Consider the following 14,498-nt stretch of genomic DNA (forward strand, 5'->3'; position numbering starts at 1 on the left):
GCGTCGCGTCGCGGGGCCGGGTGCGGGGCTGAGGCGGCGGTCGCAGTACCGCAGTACCGCCGGCTGAAGAGCCTGAAAAAAAAAAACCGATATGGACTTGACAAAGGTATGTTCTCTAACGTTAGATCTAGTGTGCACTGCGAGCACTGGCACTGAAAAATCCAGAGACCAACAAAATGTAGAATAATAGTTGTGCATTTTGGGTTTGGATCGTGATGAAAAAGAACGTTTTACCCTATGAATAGAGTCATTTATGCATTTCGATCTGGAGACAGCGATGAATGTGCAGTCCCATACGTTGATTTTTATGTGGGATTATCAAGACTTAACTCTTAACGATGTAAATAGAACGTTAGAACCCTAATCCCTGGCCTAGGTCTTATGAAATGGGACTGAGACTGTTCCAATCGTGGATCAAAGTTAAAACTCCATGTACAACTCTCCTTCAGCCAAAGTAGAGCGATTTATGCATTTAGATCCGGAGATAGCTAAGAGAATGTGTATAGTGTAGTCCCATGTGTTCATTTTTATGTGGGACTATCAAGACTTCAATTAGCTCTTAAGCCTTAAGGATATCAAGTTAGACCAGTCTATGTCTTATGAAATGGAACCGAGACTATTACGATCGTGGATCAAATGTGGGACTCCTGTACAACTCTCCTTCAAGCAAAATAGATGTAGGGCCTAGATGTAAAGTTTAAATGTCATGCTATGCTTGTGAAATACGCCCTACCACTGCGTGTCCGTACATTTATTTAGATCTAAATTACTACGGGTATGGCGACTTGTCCGTGTTGTGTTAATACTCGTGAATTCAGCCCCACTGTGTGGCATTCAGTGGTACCTAAGCACGGCGGTGGGGCCTTCTTCCACAGTGTAATACTTGCGAATGCGGCCCCATCAAACCGTGCTGCATTTACTCATGATTGATACAGCAGCGGGGCCGATTTCCACAGCATAGCATCTTTCTCCCATTTTTTCCTTTGTTCTTTGTTTCTTTCTCCCTATTATTCTCGGAAAGATTTCCTAATGTCCCTCAACTAATTCAACCATAAGTACAGCCCTAACCTAACGCTAAACCTAACCTAACCTCGTTTGCTAGTGCACAGATGCATGTGCACTGCGATGGGGCCGATTTCTTGAATTTGCCAATGTAAATTAATGCAGCCTATTCTTGAATGCATTGCTAGTGACTGAGTCGGCGTAGGCAGAGACCACCCCCTTCAAACATCGAGACGGGTATACTTCTAGAGTAAATTTAAATTCAATAATCTGATCATTTTTTAAAAACTTTTTCAACGCTTTGGTACAAATGGATAAGTTTAACAGTTAGATGTCTATTTGAATTACAACATTGAACTACTTGAGCACTAACTCATCATCATCATTTTGGCAATGTATGTTATGAACCCACTGCGAAGACTGCCAGATGCTTGTCGGCATACTCTCATAAATTGGTCCCAGAGCATGCTTGATGTCCAATCATTTTTACCCCGCCCCCGGCCTTCAATGACATGAAAGTATGACCATAGACAGATAGAAATTGTGAATATTTACAGTTTGTATTCTGATCCACTATAGAAGATCCTACAGTCTCAGTTGTTGCTATTTAAGTGCCAAATTCTGTCATTACATATGGTGGCACTTGGTATTCTGTGTGTGGCTTGAAGGTTGTAGAAATTAGCACACTTAGTATCAACAATTTAACCACTCCTTGTAAATTGTAACTTCAATTGTGTGTGTTTTCATGCCCAGGCTTTCAGAGGAGGGGGCTATGGATCTGAGTTTGAGTATGACAGCGAGGCTGAAAGAAGGAAGAGGTGAGCATTCATTGGCACTCCATCATGTGAATGTATCCCATTTTGTCCATGGAAGAAGTAGATCTAGTATGACAGTATTCCTTTGCCTTTACTTCTATAGCCCAGTGTCTGTGAATGTTTGGAGAGGTGGATGAGTGTTTTTTTTTGTCTCAGTTGTCTGAAATATCGAGAAACTCATGGTCACTTGAAAGGATGCTCATCAATAACACTATCTATTCTCTCTTTCAATGTAAAAATTGAAAGTAAATCTTTTCATTTCATACTGAGTTGACCACATGTCACAGTTAAACACTTTATAATTTAGTACCAGAATGCCTGAAAAATCTCACAGTTTGACTGGAAGGCAGTTCAATATGAAATTTGCCATCACTATTCTAAATAATGTCAGTGATAAATTGTTAGAGAGAATTCTTTGTTGAGCGTGATAGCGGCATGACAGAATGAAAATGTGCAATTGATTGTATTGTGTTAGATGGAGGTACTGAACATGAATCAAATTAGACACATTAGTCTTGTGATGTTAGTGTGTGATGTAAAACATGTACTGATACTGATTGTCATTTATGGACACATCTTGATGGAAAATAGAATTTTCTTTTTTGCCAAATGTATTCCTATTCAATGCAATACAACTATATTGATATGTCTCACATCAGTTGAAATATTTCTTAACGATTTTCAAACTATCAAAGAAATTGTAGGTACTATTGCTGGATATGCTAGACATGAAATATTCAGTGCCATTGTGCCTTGCTACATTAGTGGAGCTGGGCATGGATTACTTGGTGTAGTATCAGCGGAATTTATTAAACCATCTTCTGTCACTTGTTTCACACCCAAAGCTCAAGGCAAGATCTTGCAACCAAGGATGGAGTCAGCAGGGTGACAGGGGGACTTCCCTCAAAGAGAGTAGCTGCTGCTGAGTATGACAGGTAAGTATTCTCTTGATAACATAGAATGTCTATTATTAAAGTCCATAGACCAGCTCTGTAAAAGCTAAATGTGAGCTTTATTCACAACAATGTAACCATGGCAGCCATAAAGTTTGCCAGATGTGTGTGCCTTTATATGCTTGCCCTGTGTCAAAAACTGCCAAATGTGTACAGGCCAATCATATATCAACAAAAAAGGAAAAAAGATGACATAGAAACTAGAAATGAAAATAGACTCTGCACAAGACATTCACTTATGTTATGTAGAAATATTTTAGTCTTTTCAATGATCTACCTTTGAGTGTTTGAATGCCTGCACAAAGAAATTATATTTGCACCAAATCTTGGTTGTCAGTTTATCTGTCAGTATCTCCTATTATACCTACATGTAGGTAGAATAGAGAATGCCGACAAGCATTTACACTCAATATGATGTTTTCGTAAAAGTAAAATGATACATAATAATACTTGTAAGATAATGAATTCCATGGTCATAGATGAAGTTGAAAGTGTGATATTTTTCATGTCCTGTAATGAGCCAAGATACATTGCATTACTGTCTATTATCCAGTGATCTTATTCCATGCATTTTTTTTTTTGTATTCCAAAAAAGTTCTGATTCATTGCTCTAATCTTCTGTTTATTTTTGTTTTGTTTGCCTTCTTAGGGAAGAAAGCAAAAATCAGCGATTCCATTTCCTGGCCTTGGATGCTGTATCCTTTCCATGACAATGCATTGCTAGATGTTCTTTGAAGCTCATATGCAGCTGGTATCATATATTGTGAGACTACTGTAATCCTGCAAAGGGGCAATTCCGCGGTTAGTAACGTTACATTTAAACAAATTTAGATACGTATTTTTACTGCTAAATCACCATTTATTCATTTCAAGTCAAAATCATGTTAAAAACATGTTTGTCCTTCCCAGGTTTATGATATAGAAAAGAATGAATACTGTCCAATAACTATTAGAATTGCTATGGCAACTAAAAGGGCTGGTTAGTAACGTTACGAAAAAAGGACATGACAAAAAAATCAATGTCTTGTAACAAAAAGTGTGCAAAAATTAAAGTTACTTCAAACAAGTGTTGCATTAATTTCAATTAATGCATCATGACATATGTTCACGCAAATATTCCAGCAATTTGACCGATAATTTATCAGCTACACCGCCAAAAGCATGGTTAGTAACGTTACGGTTAGTAATGTTACATTTGTCCGGAGTAATTCCGCAGGTCATTTCATCCTTTTGTAATTGACAAAATGTACCATGACTTCTGGAGTACTTAAATGTATTCATCTTCTACCCTTTAGCAAAACTTTGAGGAAAAATGTTCAAAGGAACCCAGTGTAATTTGCATTTAAGTGAATTTCAGCATCCCCAGTCCCACATGTACATTTTAAATGATGGTTTCAGATCTCGCAAAATCAATAAATTTTAAAAATAAAATCTACTGAATTTGAAAGACCTTAATGATTGGTGAACATCCATGGCATTAGTTGATACCTAAATTAAAGAGTAAGATAAAGAGGCACGTGTCATGTCCACCTAACTGCGGAATTGCCCAAAGAGATGTGTATTTTGCCTTGTGTTACTAGAAGTAGAACCTTGCGTACTGATTTTGTTTTCATATCTATAAAGCTTTATGTCTTCTCTCAAAATTGTAGTAAAAAAAGCTGCTGAAAACTGCTTATAAATCCAATAGTGGGGAGCCAATGGAGTAAAATGGAGTCAAAAGGGGCCTGAGCTTTCGATCCTAGCAGAATCTTCATCACAGGTAAAATGACAAGCGGGCAGGGAAAGCAATCACATACTATTATAAGGACGACACACAACAAGAACAGTCAGGGGAGGGCCAGGAACACAGAACAAAGAAAACAAAAGGGGAGGGTAGGAGGTCATGGGCAAGGAGCCCAATAGGTACAAAAAGGGAAGGGGATTAAAGGAGGGTGGACAGACAAAAGGCAGAGGAGGGTCACTGATGATCCGGAGGACCATGGGGGCAACATTTGAAGGATGAGGATGAATAGGGAGGCAACATCAAACAAGATAAGGAAAATTAGAGGGATAAAGAAAGGAAAAGAGTCAAATTTTATTCTCTTCCTTTCTCCTTTTGACTCCATTCTCTCAAAATTGTGACAGTCAGTAAAATGCTGAATGCTAAGTTTACAATAAGCAAATCTACCGGTACATTTAGCTTATTCCTGCACATACTAATGTATATTAAGGCAATAGTAGAAGGAAGATGAAGGAGAGAGGAAAATGCATCTAGAAAGTAATTTCTTAAAAAAGTATATTCAGCTGATTATCACTCTTTGGGAAGAATAATAGAACCCACACAATTGGTCATTCTGTGGGTTCCTGCCTGCCTACTACTGGACAGGAAGGGCGTTTGGGAAATGAAGGGTGGGTGCTCCAACTTTTTATACATAAAATAGATCTCAGGATGCTCGCATGGGCAACTCATTGTTCAGGTAGTTTATGCATTAGAATAGACAATCAGGTTTCTTAAATAGGCCCTTTTGAGGTATTACTAGCAGGTTCCAAGTGGTGGACGATATTTTCCGAGCCTTTCCATACATTATGTTTCGCCTGTAATATAATTTTTTTTTTTCTATAATCATTTTGCATTCAGTTTGTAAGTAGTATGTATTATTTTTATTTTACTGTATTTTTGTATTATTTGTATTTTGTGTTGTTTTTGATGTAGAGCCCCTTTGTAGATCAGGTTGTTTTTTTAAGGGCTACCCTGTGAAAAAAAAATCATCATCATAATGATGATAATGATGATAATAATAATAATCATCATCATCATCATCATCATCATCATCATCATCATCATCGTCATCGTCATCATCGTCATCATCGTCATCATCGTCATCATCTTAGTGATAATGTTATTACACTGTTCCAGCTTTCACCTCTCTTTTCCTTAATGTTCCCATGTCAGTACAATAGACACAAGCAACTCATCAATGACTACCTTTTGTATTATCCTGGGGCAACCAAGGAACTGTTCAAGCGAGATACGTAAGTATTTAGTGATATGTATCTGAGAATCATTCAAGTGAAATTTTCGCTCAAACTCAAAGATATTATACAGATATTGACTGGTATGGGGTGGAATATAACATTCTTTGGACCGCAAGGGAGTTATATTTTCCCGAAGCGCGCAGCGCTGAGGGAAAATATGATCACTAGGGAAAATATAACTCCCTGGCGTTCCAAAGATTGTTACATTCCACCCCCTACCAGTTGATATCTGTTATATTAGATGGCCTTGCCCTTGATTGTGCATTACAGAAGAGCCTACACTAACGACGCATAGCCTAACCGTTTATACGCTCATGTTAGCCCGACCAGACGCTGTGTGCGCACTGTCACGATTTTGTAGTTGTACAGTGGCGACTGGACTGTGTATAGTTGCTAGTACTGTGTAGGCTCATGTCCTCTAACGACAGTAGGCCCTACTAACATTAACGTTAGGCTTAAGTCAAGTAACAACGCTTTAGGGCCCTATTGACCGATTCTGTGAGGCGCTATGTGTATTTTTGGCATGGGCGCAGCCATAGTGGGTGTATCAGCCGACCCCCCCTCCGCACTCCCCCACCCCTCTCCCTACATTAGCACGCGCGCAGAATGAAAAACTGCTTTAGCCAATAGGCGTCTCGTATTGAGTGCGCGAATGCTTGCTAGTGCGCGAACCTTTGTTACAAGTGCGTGATAAACATGTTGCCCGGGGGTGGGGGAGAGCAGGGGGGGTCAGCTGATACACCCACTATGGCTGCGCCCTGTGCCGTAAAATGTCTGCTGCCCTCAACGAACCCGAATCGGTCAATAGTTAAATTAGGCTCAGGTCCAAAAGATCAGCAGATGTTCTAGGGTCTACTCACAAAACAAATCTAACTTTAGGCCTAACGTTATGGCCTACTGGGCAATTTTTATCATTTGACATTTGTTTCTACAGGTAGGCCTAGGTACTTGGGGCTCTAGGCCCTAGAATCTAGGCCCTATGTCTAGATTCTAATGTTTGTTAAATGTTATAGGGCCTACTAGATTGACTCTATTCTAACATTAGTCCTAATTCAGATCTAACGTTGGAGAGTTCTAACGTAAGAATCTACACGGTCTAATGTTAATTAAGGAGTTCCTCCAAAATCTTATCGAGCTCGTCGTCGTTTATTATAAACAAAAGGGGGTTCCATTTTGAAGTGTGAATCCAAACTTCGCGGGCCGAATGATACGTGCATACGTAAACGGTACATTGGGTAGGGCCTACGGTACCTGCATTATTACACTGTACGTAACGTTTAGCTTCCCGAATTCCATCAAGGCAGGCCTAGCGCATGACGCTACTCCGCGACGCGCCGTGCCGTCTACTCTTTCACGTATCGTTTGTGGGTGTGTGTGTGGTGGGGGGGGGGGGGTGAGTGGGAACAGGTTATATCGATCCAGACTGCAGTTATCGATAGTAATCGTTTGCTCCTCCCAGTTACCGACGTGGTCCCACACCCTTATATTGGTGTAATTGTTTGTATTTCAACCGTAAGAGGGCGACACACATGAAAAAAATATATTCATTTGACCAGTTGGTCAATATAACGAGCTGGGAAAATATAACATTTGCGATCCTCGCAAACAGCATTATGTGATGAGCTCTCGATCAATCACATACCAGAAACTGTCTAAGCCATCTAATATACTTGAATAATCTGATAAACATATATAGTAGTGTTTTGTGCCTTCATGCAGAAGGGAAAAATAATAAGATGTGCATGCATAGAATAATGGAAGCTAGTGGATTGTAATGTCTTTGACAGAAACTTAAGGTTGGGTTTGTTGTTGATTTTTTTTCTGTTCCTCCATGCAGCACACATGAAATAGTAAATCAGTTGACACTCTGGTAAGACTAAAAAAAAAAAAAGAAACTTTGTTTCACGAGCGGTGCACCAATTCATATCATTGAAGTTTAAGAGAATACCATGATGGTAAACTCAATCATGAATGCTCTTCAGGTGATGCTCAATCTTTCACTTTTGGCAAAAAAGATCGAAGGACAAGACTGACTTGGATGTGATCAGGGAGAATCACCGATTTCTCTGGACGGAGGATGATGAGCAGGAAAGCTCCTGGGGCAGGAGACTAGCCAAGAAGTACTGGGACAAGCTGTTTAAAGAGTACTGCATCGCAGACCTTAGCCGCTACAAGGAAAACAAGGTGTGTGATGGTCCACTTACTTGATCAGACAAATACTTGAAAGACTTACACTTTACCGCAGCCTTTCTTTGTGAGTACCAGGAGTAATAGTAGGAGTATGACGCCCTTATTTTTTTTTTTCATTTCTTTTGAACACATTGTACAGATAAATCCTTTCTATAGCGGTCACCCAGGAGAGATGAAAAGAGTGGCCTTAATAGACATATGACCTCCAAAGACAGGTTTTCTGACTTTTTGTGTGTATCGCATACCTTTGCGTGTATTATCGTTGTATACTGTGTACGCCGAATATTTCGTGAGGTTCTTATTTTTGTGAATTTTGCGAGTCAGGTGCTATTCGCGAAATTAAAACACACGAGTATATTGACTCTGATCCTGATGTGGATGTGATGTACGTGTGTACATATTTTCTCCGTTCAGTACACGACTCCATGATCGTGAATTTAACCACTCGCAAAATCGACGGGAATTCCCGGTTCGCGAAAACTTAGACTCGTCAAATATATGGCGTGTACAGTATATATGTACAATTGTATACGTACGTACATGTACATGCATGTGTATATGTTTATATATGGACTTTATGAATGAGTTAGTAACAACATTTTTGTGCATCGAATGATTGAAATGAATGAATCAATCAATCAATCAATCAGTCAGTCAATCAATCAATCAATCAATCAATCCATCCATCCAGTCAATCCATCCATCCAGTCAATCAATCAATCAATCAATCAATCAATCAATCAATCAATCAATCAATCAATCAATCAATCAATCAATCAATCAATCAATCAATCAATCAATCAATCAATCAATCAATCAATCAATCAATCAATCAATCAATCAATCAATCAATAATCCCATCATTGATTGTGTAATTGCACACTAGCATGCATACAGCAAGCAAGCTTTTCATGACTGCATTACAATGCCTGAATGATGGGTAATTGAGGTAGTGGCCATAAGAACAAAGCAATCCTAATAAAAAGTGGGACCTACCTTTTATTAGAATTGCTTTGTTTTACGTTGTTTTTATCAAACTTCGAATTCCTCTTAGAATTGTGTTCTCTTTAATATTTTATAAGTGGCTTCTAATCACCTCACAAAAAGTTAAAGGCTGAATCCGCATCTCAACCAAAACCATACCATCCCTTTAAGAAATGCCATCATTGATGTTGTTCGTTTCAGATCGCCATGAGGTGGAGAGTGGAGAAGGAGGTCGTCCACGGCAAAGGTCACTTCATCTGCGGCAACAAGACGTGCATTGAGCAGGAGGGCCTGCGCACATGGGAGGTCAACTTTGGCTACCTGGAGCATGGCGAAAAGAAAAACGCCCTCGTCAAGCTCAGTACGTTCACCTTCTTGTGTTTGTGAAGTACTCGGTGAATAATAGATTGTAATAGATTCTACTAGATGTGTTTTAGGACATGAGCTGCCAAAATTGTTGAGACGTACATGAGTTGTGCTTCTATAGGCGTGTCTTCATCAGCCCGAAGTTTCAAAATAGCGCGCTATCTTGCGGTTACCAAACTAGTCCGATGTCAAAATAGCGCGCTATCTGTGTAGTGAAGACGCAGATAGCGCGCTATTTGATCGGGAAAATTTCCCCCAAAATCTTGGTCTAGTTCGTCAACTAGAACGCTAATTCGTGAAATAGCGCGCTATCTTGGGTGCGTCTCCATCAGCCCGAAATTTTCTCGATCCCTCCACGCTTCTGGTTAGCCAGCTGGCAATGGAAAGCGCATGTACAAGCAGCTATATAGTACATTACACGCACGGTGTATTCAAGGATCACATGTGTGTACTATAGGCCTACTGTTGTTGTCATCTTTAAAACCAGGGAGGTGATTTCTCTCACCTCCCTATTAAAACTCAGTGCCGTGCATGCTAGCTGTTCTTTTGTAAACTTCTTCTTCTGATCCACTAGCTGAAGATTCTTGCAGATTGTGTGCATTTTGGATTTGTTTAAACATTGCAATTCGTTAATTTCATATAAGATGCCTCACTGGACAGAAGAAAGAGCAGCGTTATCAATATCCCTTTGGATATTGATATTGATAATTTGCTGTACTGCTCACCTCCCTGGTTGTAGAATCGTACATACGGTGATATAGGAGATGTTGAGCGGGGAAATCCACTTTCGAACCGCGAGCCAGGCAGAGTAATATTGCAAAGTGCGCATGCGTCAATTTTCGGACTAATTTCCCGAAGCAGGCTGTTCGAGCTGATGAAGACGCACATTCGCTGTATCGGGCTGTTTTCTAAGACCGCAAAATGTCCCGCTAGTTTGAACTTCGGGCTGATGAAGACACGCCTTATAAGTACGTTATGTACCCTCCAATTATTGTGATGTGTTTACAAGTTTAAGTAGAGGAGCAATTCAAGAGAGCAGGCCTCCGCCAAGCGGCCACATTATTGCCATTTTGTTGGCAGTATCTTCAACACAAACGTAGACATATAGGGGAATCTACATGGTATATGTACATTTGGTGAAAATCTGATCACCCATTGTTGAGTTACTTGGAGATTAAGCATATTTTATGTCTTTTATGAACCCTGTGACCTTTGACCTTAGACCTCATACCCCAAATTTAAATACCTCTTTCTTACCTCATAATGAACACACCCTGCAAATTTTATGAAAATTTGTTTATCCGTTCTCAAGTTATCTTGTACAGAAACAGACCAACTGACAGACAGACAAACAGACAGACAAACATACGGAACCAAAAACATAACCTCAGAAGGAACCAAAAACATAACCTCAGACGGCTGTAGATTTCATCTGCAGGCGGAGGTTATTGATTGTTTCTTAGTGTCTGCAAAAAAAGAAAAAAAAGAGGAAAAAAACATATATTGAGGAATATGTCCCTAGTCTATATATTGTTACAATGGGTTAAAGCTACTGAATTAATAATACTTCAGGGTTGAATTGACTTACGTGATGTTAGTTCATTCACTGCAGGTCTCCAACTGCCAGCGCCGGTGCATCTTCTTACGTGCACATCCATGGCCAGGGATGATGCGCTGCAGCTGCCTGGCAACGCAGTATGATGCGTGTTGCCAGGATGAGGGATATCCACTACAATATTCATTATTCATGCCAACCTGGTCGTAGTATGCATGCTATTTGAGCAAATTCTATTTGCCGATGTCAGTATCTGTGCACGAACCCAGTTCTTTTAACCTGATCATTTCCCGTGCATCTCACAGGATTGTGCGAGAGATGTTCACACAAATTGAACTACCACAGAAAGTGCAAGGAGGTGACGAGGAAGCCGTCTTCGGGGAGCAAGTCCAAGAAACGGGAGGACTCCGGCTCACCGTCCCAGAAGAGGAGAAAGAGTGGCGAGAGTAAGAAACACAAACACAGAGACGGACACAGAGATTCTGACAGAGATCGGCACAAGAGAAAACACCGGAAGAAGGAGAAACACAAGAAGAGGAGCAGGAGGAGGAGCAGAAGCAGATCATCTTCAGATTCAGATGACAGTTCCCATGGCAATAGAGAGAGACCCTCAAGTAGCAAAGGTACACACCCTCATAAGTGTTAAATGCCTGAAACCTGTGACAAATACATGTTCCATGTACTGTATAAGCCATATATTTAGCAAGTCTAAATTTTTGGGACTTCCAGACAATTTTGTGTGTGGTTGAATTCGCGATCGTGGAGTACTGTACTGAACAGAGAAATGTATACATGCACGTCACATTCATATCGGGATCAAAATTGATGTTTTCGCATGTCTTTAGATTAGCATATAGCACCTGATTTGCAAAATTTGCAAAAATAAAAACCTCGTAAAGTATTCAGCATATACAGTACTTGTGAAGTTTTAAATTGATGGAGTCATATGATATTTGGGAGTAATTGATGCATATGCAGAGACTCCAACCCCGAGCACCTTCTGATCTAGAGATTCTCCCGCCTGAAACCCCTAGCAAACGGGAGACTCCAACTTGATGTGCACTTCGCGCACATCATGAGCGCGAAGTTCCTTGTGGTCTCGGGTTCTAGATGCTCTCTCTCGCTATCTAAGGCTTATTTTTCAACATACAATGAAAATAAGTAAGAAATCGTTTCAAGCGGGAGAAATCAAATCTCAAGCGGGAGAACAGGAGATTCTGCAAAAATGGGCTTTCGGCGGGAGATCTCCCGTCGAAAGCGGGAGAGTTGGAGTCTCTGCATATGATCATTGGAAACTTGTTTTAATCTCCCATTATGAATGTGAGAGTATGGCCACATTGTTTTATCTGTACATTGTACAGTGATCCAGCGATCTTGTATTTTCCCTTTTGTCTGCAGTCACTCATTTCTTCCAAGGTCGCTTGAGAACAACTAAGAATTTTGCAATGAAGCACAAAGAACTATTGATAGCTTTTTCTCAGTGTCAGCATTCTTTACTTCTGATAATTAAAAAGTAGTGCATGATGATGTTGTCCTGTGAGGTTTTAGCAGTCAGTCCATGTCAGAGATCGCAGACCTTCACAGACTTTTATTCATATACATATATGTAAATGAGAAACCTAGCTGTCATCATTTTGTTCTCTTTTTAAAGATGAGGGAGCCAGCTCTGTGTCAGAGAGTAACTTCTGGACAGGCCCAGCACCGGTTACAGAGGAGAAGTCCAGGTACGACAATGTTCTATTCCAAGTCAGTAGCCATACAGAGTAACATCTTCAAATTGTCAGGAGTTTCTCAGCCTGTGAATGGCATCCAAAAGTATTTAAAGATCTGTGATGCTGCTCAGATTTTTTTGCCAAATATTCTAAGTTTAATGTGGCATCTGAAGACAGCAGAATGTGCCACCTCTGATGATCGAGAAAGTCTCCTGCAATCGCTTGGTGAAAACACCTAGTGTCAACTTGGATTTACAGTGCAAACCCAAACTTAATGTTTCCTCCGGAAAAAGTCTTGAAACAAGAATTGAAACTATAATACAGCCATCACTGTAGAAATCTACAGACTTCATTGCAAAGTAATGTAATGTATATTGTCCCTGAGGTGACAAAACCTCATATCTAAAAAATCATGAATTTTAACCTGTTGAGGACGAGTCCCGAGTATACTCGGGCAAGTGTCTATGGGAAATGCGTGTTGTAGCAAAATCAGCCCATCCTCAATGGGTTAAGGGGAGTGAAAAACTGATCTTCAGTTGTGTAACATTTTTGCAAACATCTGTATTGATGTCAAATAATGTAGAAACATTGATTTGGGTCACATTGATAATTGTAGTGTTTTAAAACTCAAATCAATATATTTGATATTCAACATTGGGTTAGAAGGTTTTTACATATATTCCAATTGAGAAACGAGGTCTTCTCACCCCAGGGACCATTATGTGCTTAAGTTTTCAGAAAATGCCATTGTGGATAATTCCATCAGATGCTTATCTCTGAAAAGTCACGTTCTCATTTTCTTTTATAATCACTTCTGATTTCATCTGTGCAGGGAGGAGGAGTTTGATGACTATCTGAAGGACATGTTTCTATGATGGAGGTCTCCTCTCAGGGAGAGAGAGGCTGTGTGAGTCGTGCCCTCCGGGAGTGGTCAAACAGCATCATCGCAAACCGATCAGGCGTGAGCAGGAAGCAAAGCAGACCGTACAGGGTCTTGGATATGTCGTGGACGTGGTGATGGACTGGTGGCAGAAAGGAAGTGTGACATATTATTGTTGCAATACAGGAGGTGCATCTTACATTTTAAATCTAATCGATCAAATAGACTTGAGGATGTTGTGCATGGTATATGTGAAGGAGGGATGTGTCATGCAGAGTATATGGCATCACCAATGATCAAAATATACATGCACATATTGGGCTGTACATGTACATTTCAGTATACTACACTGTATAATGGGATATGCACGATGACCGTTCATGTTGCATATATGCCACAAAAGTCCATGGCTCTATCTGGTGTACTGACTTGTGTCATGTTATCCTTGCTGAGTTTATGAGTGAAGAGAAATAGTGGAAATTTGAAGTAATATATATTCTTTGTATATTCACTTTTGTCCTCACTCCAAATCTGTTCAAGCATGAAATCCAAGCATGGGCAGAACTCTCCTCAGTAACTGTAAGAGGATTAGTTTGCTGTTTTGCCGAGAGATTAATGACCTGTGACCACAAGTACGTTCTGTGTGATTTCCTTTGGCGACATGGGTGATGTGCACATGATTTAGAACTTAACTGATCTGTCACCTGGTGGAAAATCTTAGCTGTGGAACTGGTTCCTAGATCATGCATGTACTGTACATGCAATGAAAGTCCCAGAAATATTATGAAGAGTTGTGATCTGCAAAATCCCCTTGTTATGAGAGTGTTGTGTTATGTCTGATCTCTTTATAATGATCTTCCGCTGTAGTAATCATCCCGAATGGGAGCACTGATGAAAATTCAGTTTTTCTGCCATGAAAGTGTAAAACATAGTGTTATTAGTTGGTGAATAACTTCGAAATAATGATCTGTGAGATATAGTTGGATTTGAGACTGGGGCATGGTGATGTTTGGTCAGAAGACAGAA

At 40.0% G+C, this 14,498-nt stretch overlaps 1 protein-coding gene across 1 annotated transcript; it reads left to right on the forward strand.

The window, feature by feature from the left end:
• The first annotated feature begins 83 nt into the window (after positions 1 to 83).
• On the forward strand, positions 84 to 13,788 carry LOC139715706 (protein FRA10AC1-like). Its single transcript, XM_071627259.1, has 10 exons — positions 84 to 106; positions 1,756 to 1,820; positions 2,663 to 2,752; positions 3,420 to 3,465; positions 5,703 to 5,782; positions 7,801 to 7,969; positions 9,161 to 9,320; positions 11,186 to 11,503; positions 12,532 to 12,604; positions 13,425 to 13,788. Exons 1-10 carry the CDS (start codon positions 92 to 94, stop codon positions 13,465 to 13,467), a joined length of 1,059 nt encoding a protein of 352 aa, XP_071483360.1. The 5' UTR covers positions 84 to 91; the 3' UTR covers positions 13,468 to 13,788.
• The last annotated feature ends 710 nt before the right edge of the window (positions 13,789 to 14,498 follow it).

This window comes from Diadema antillarum, unplaced genomic scaffold (assembly GCF_040938485.1).
Source record: "Diadema antillarum isolate AM-2024a unplaced genomic scaffold, OU_Dant_1.0 scf00000053, whole genome shotgun sequence".
NCBI lineage: Eukaryota > Metazoa > Echinodermata > Echinoidea > Diadematoida > Diadematidae > Diadema > Diadema antillarum.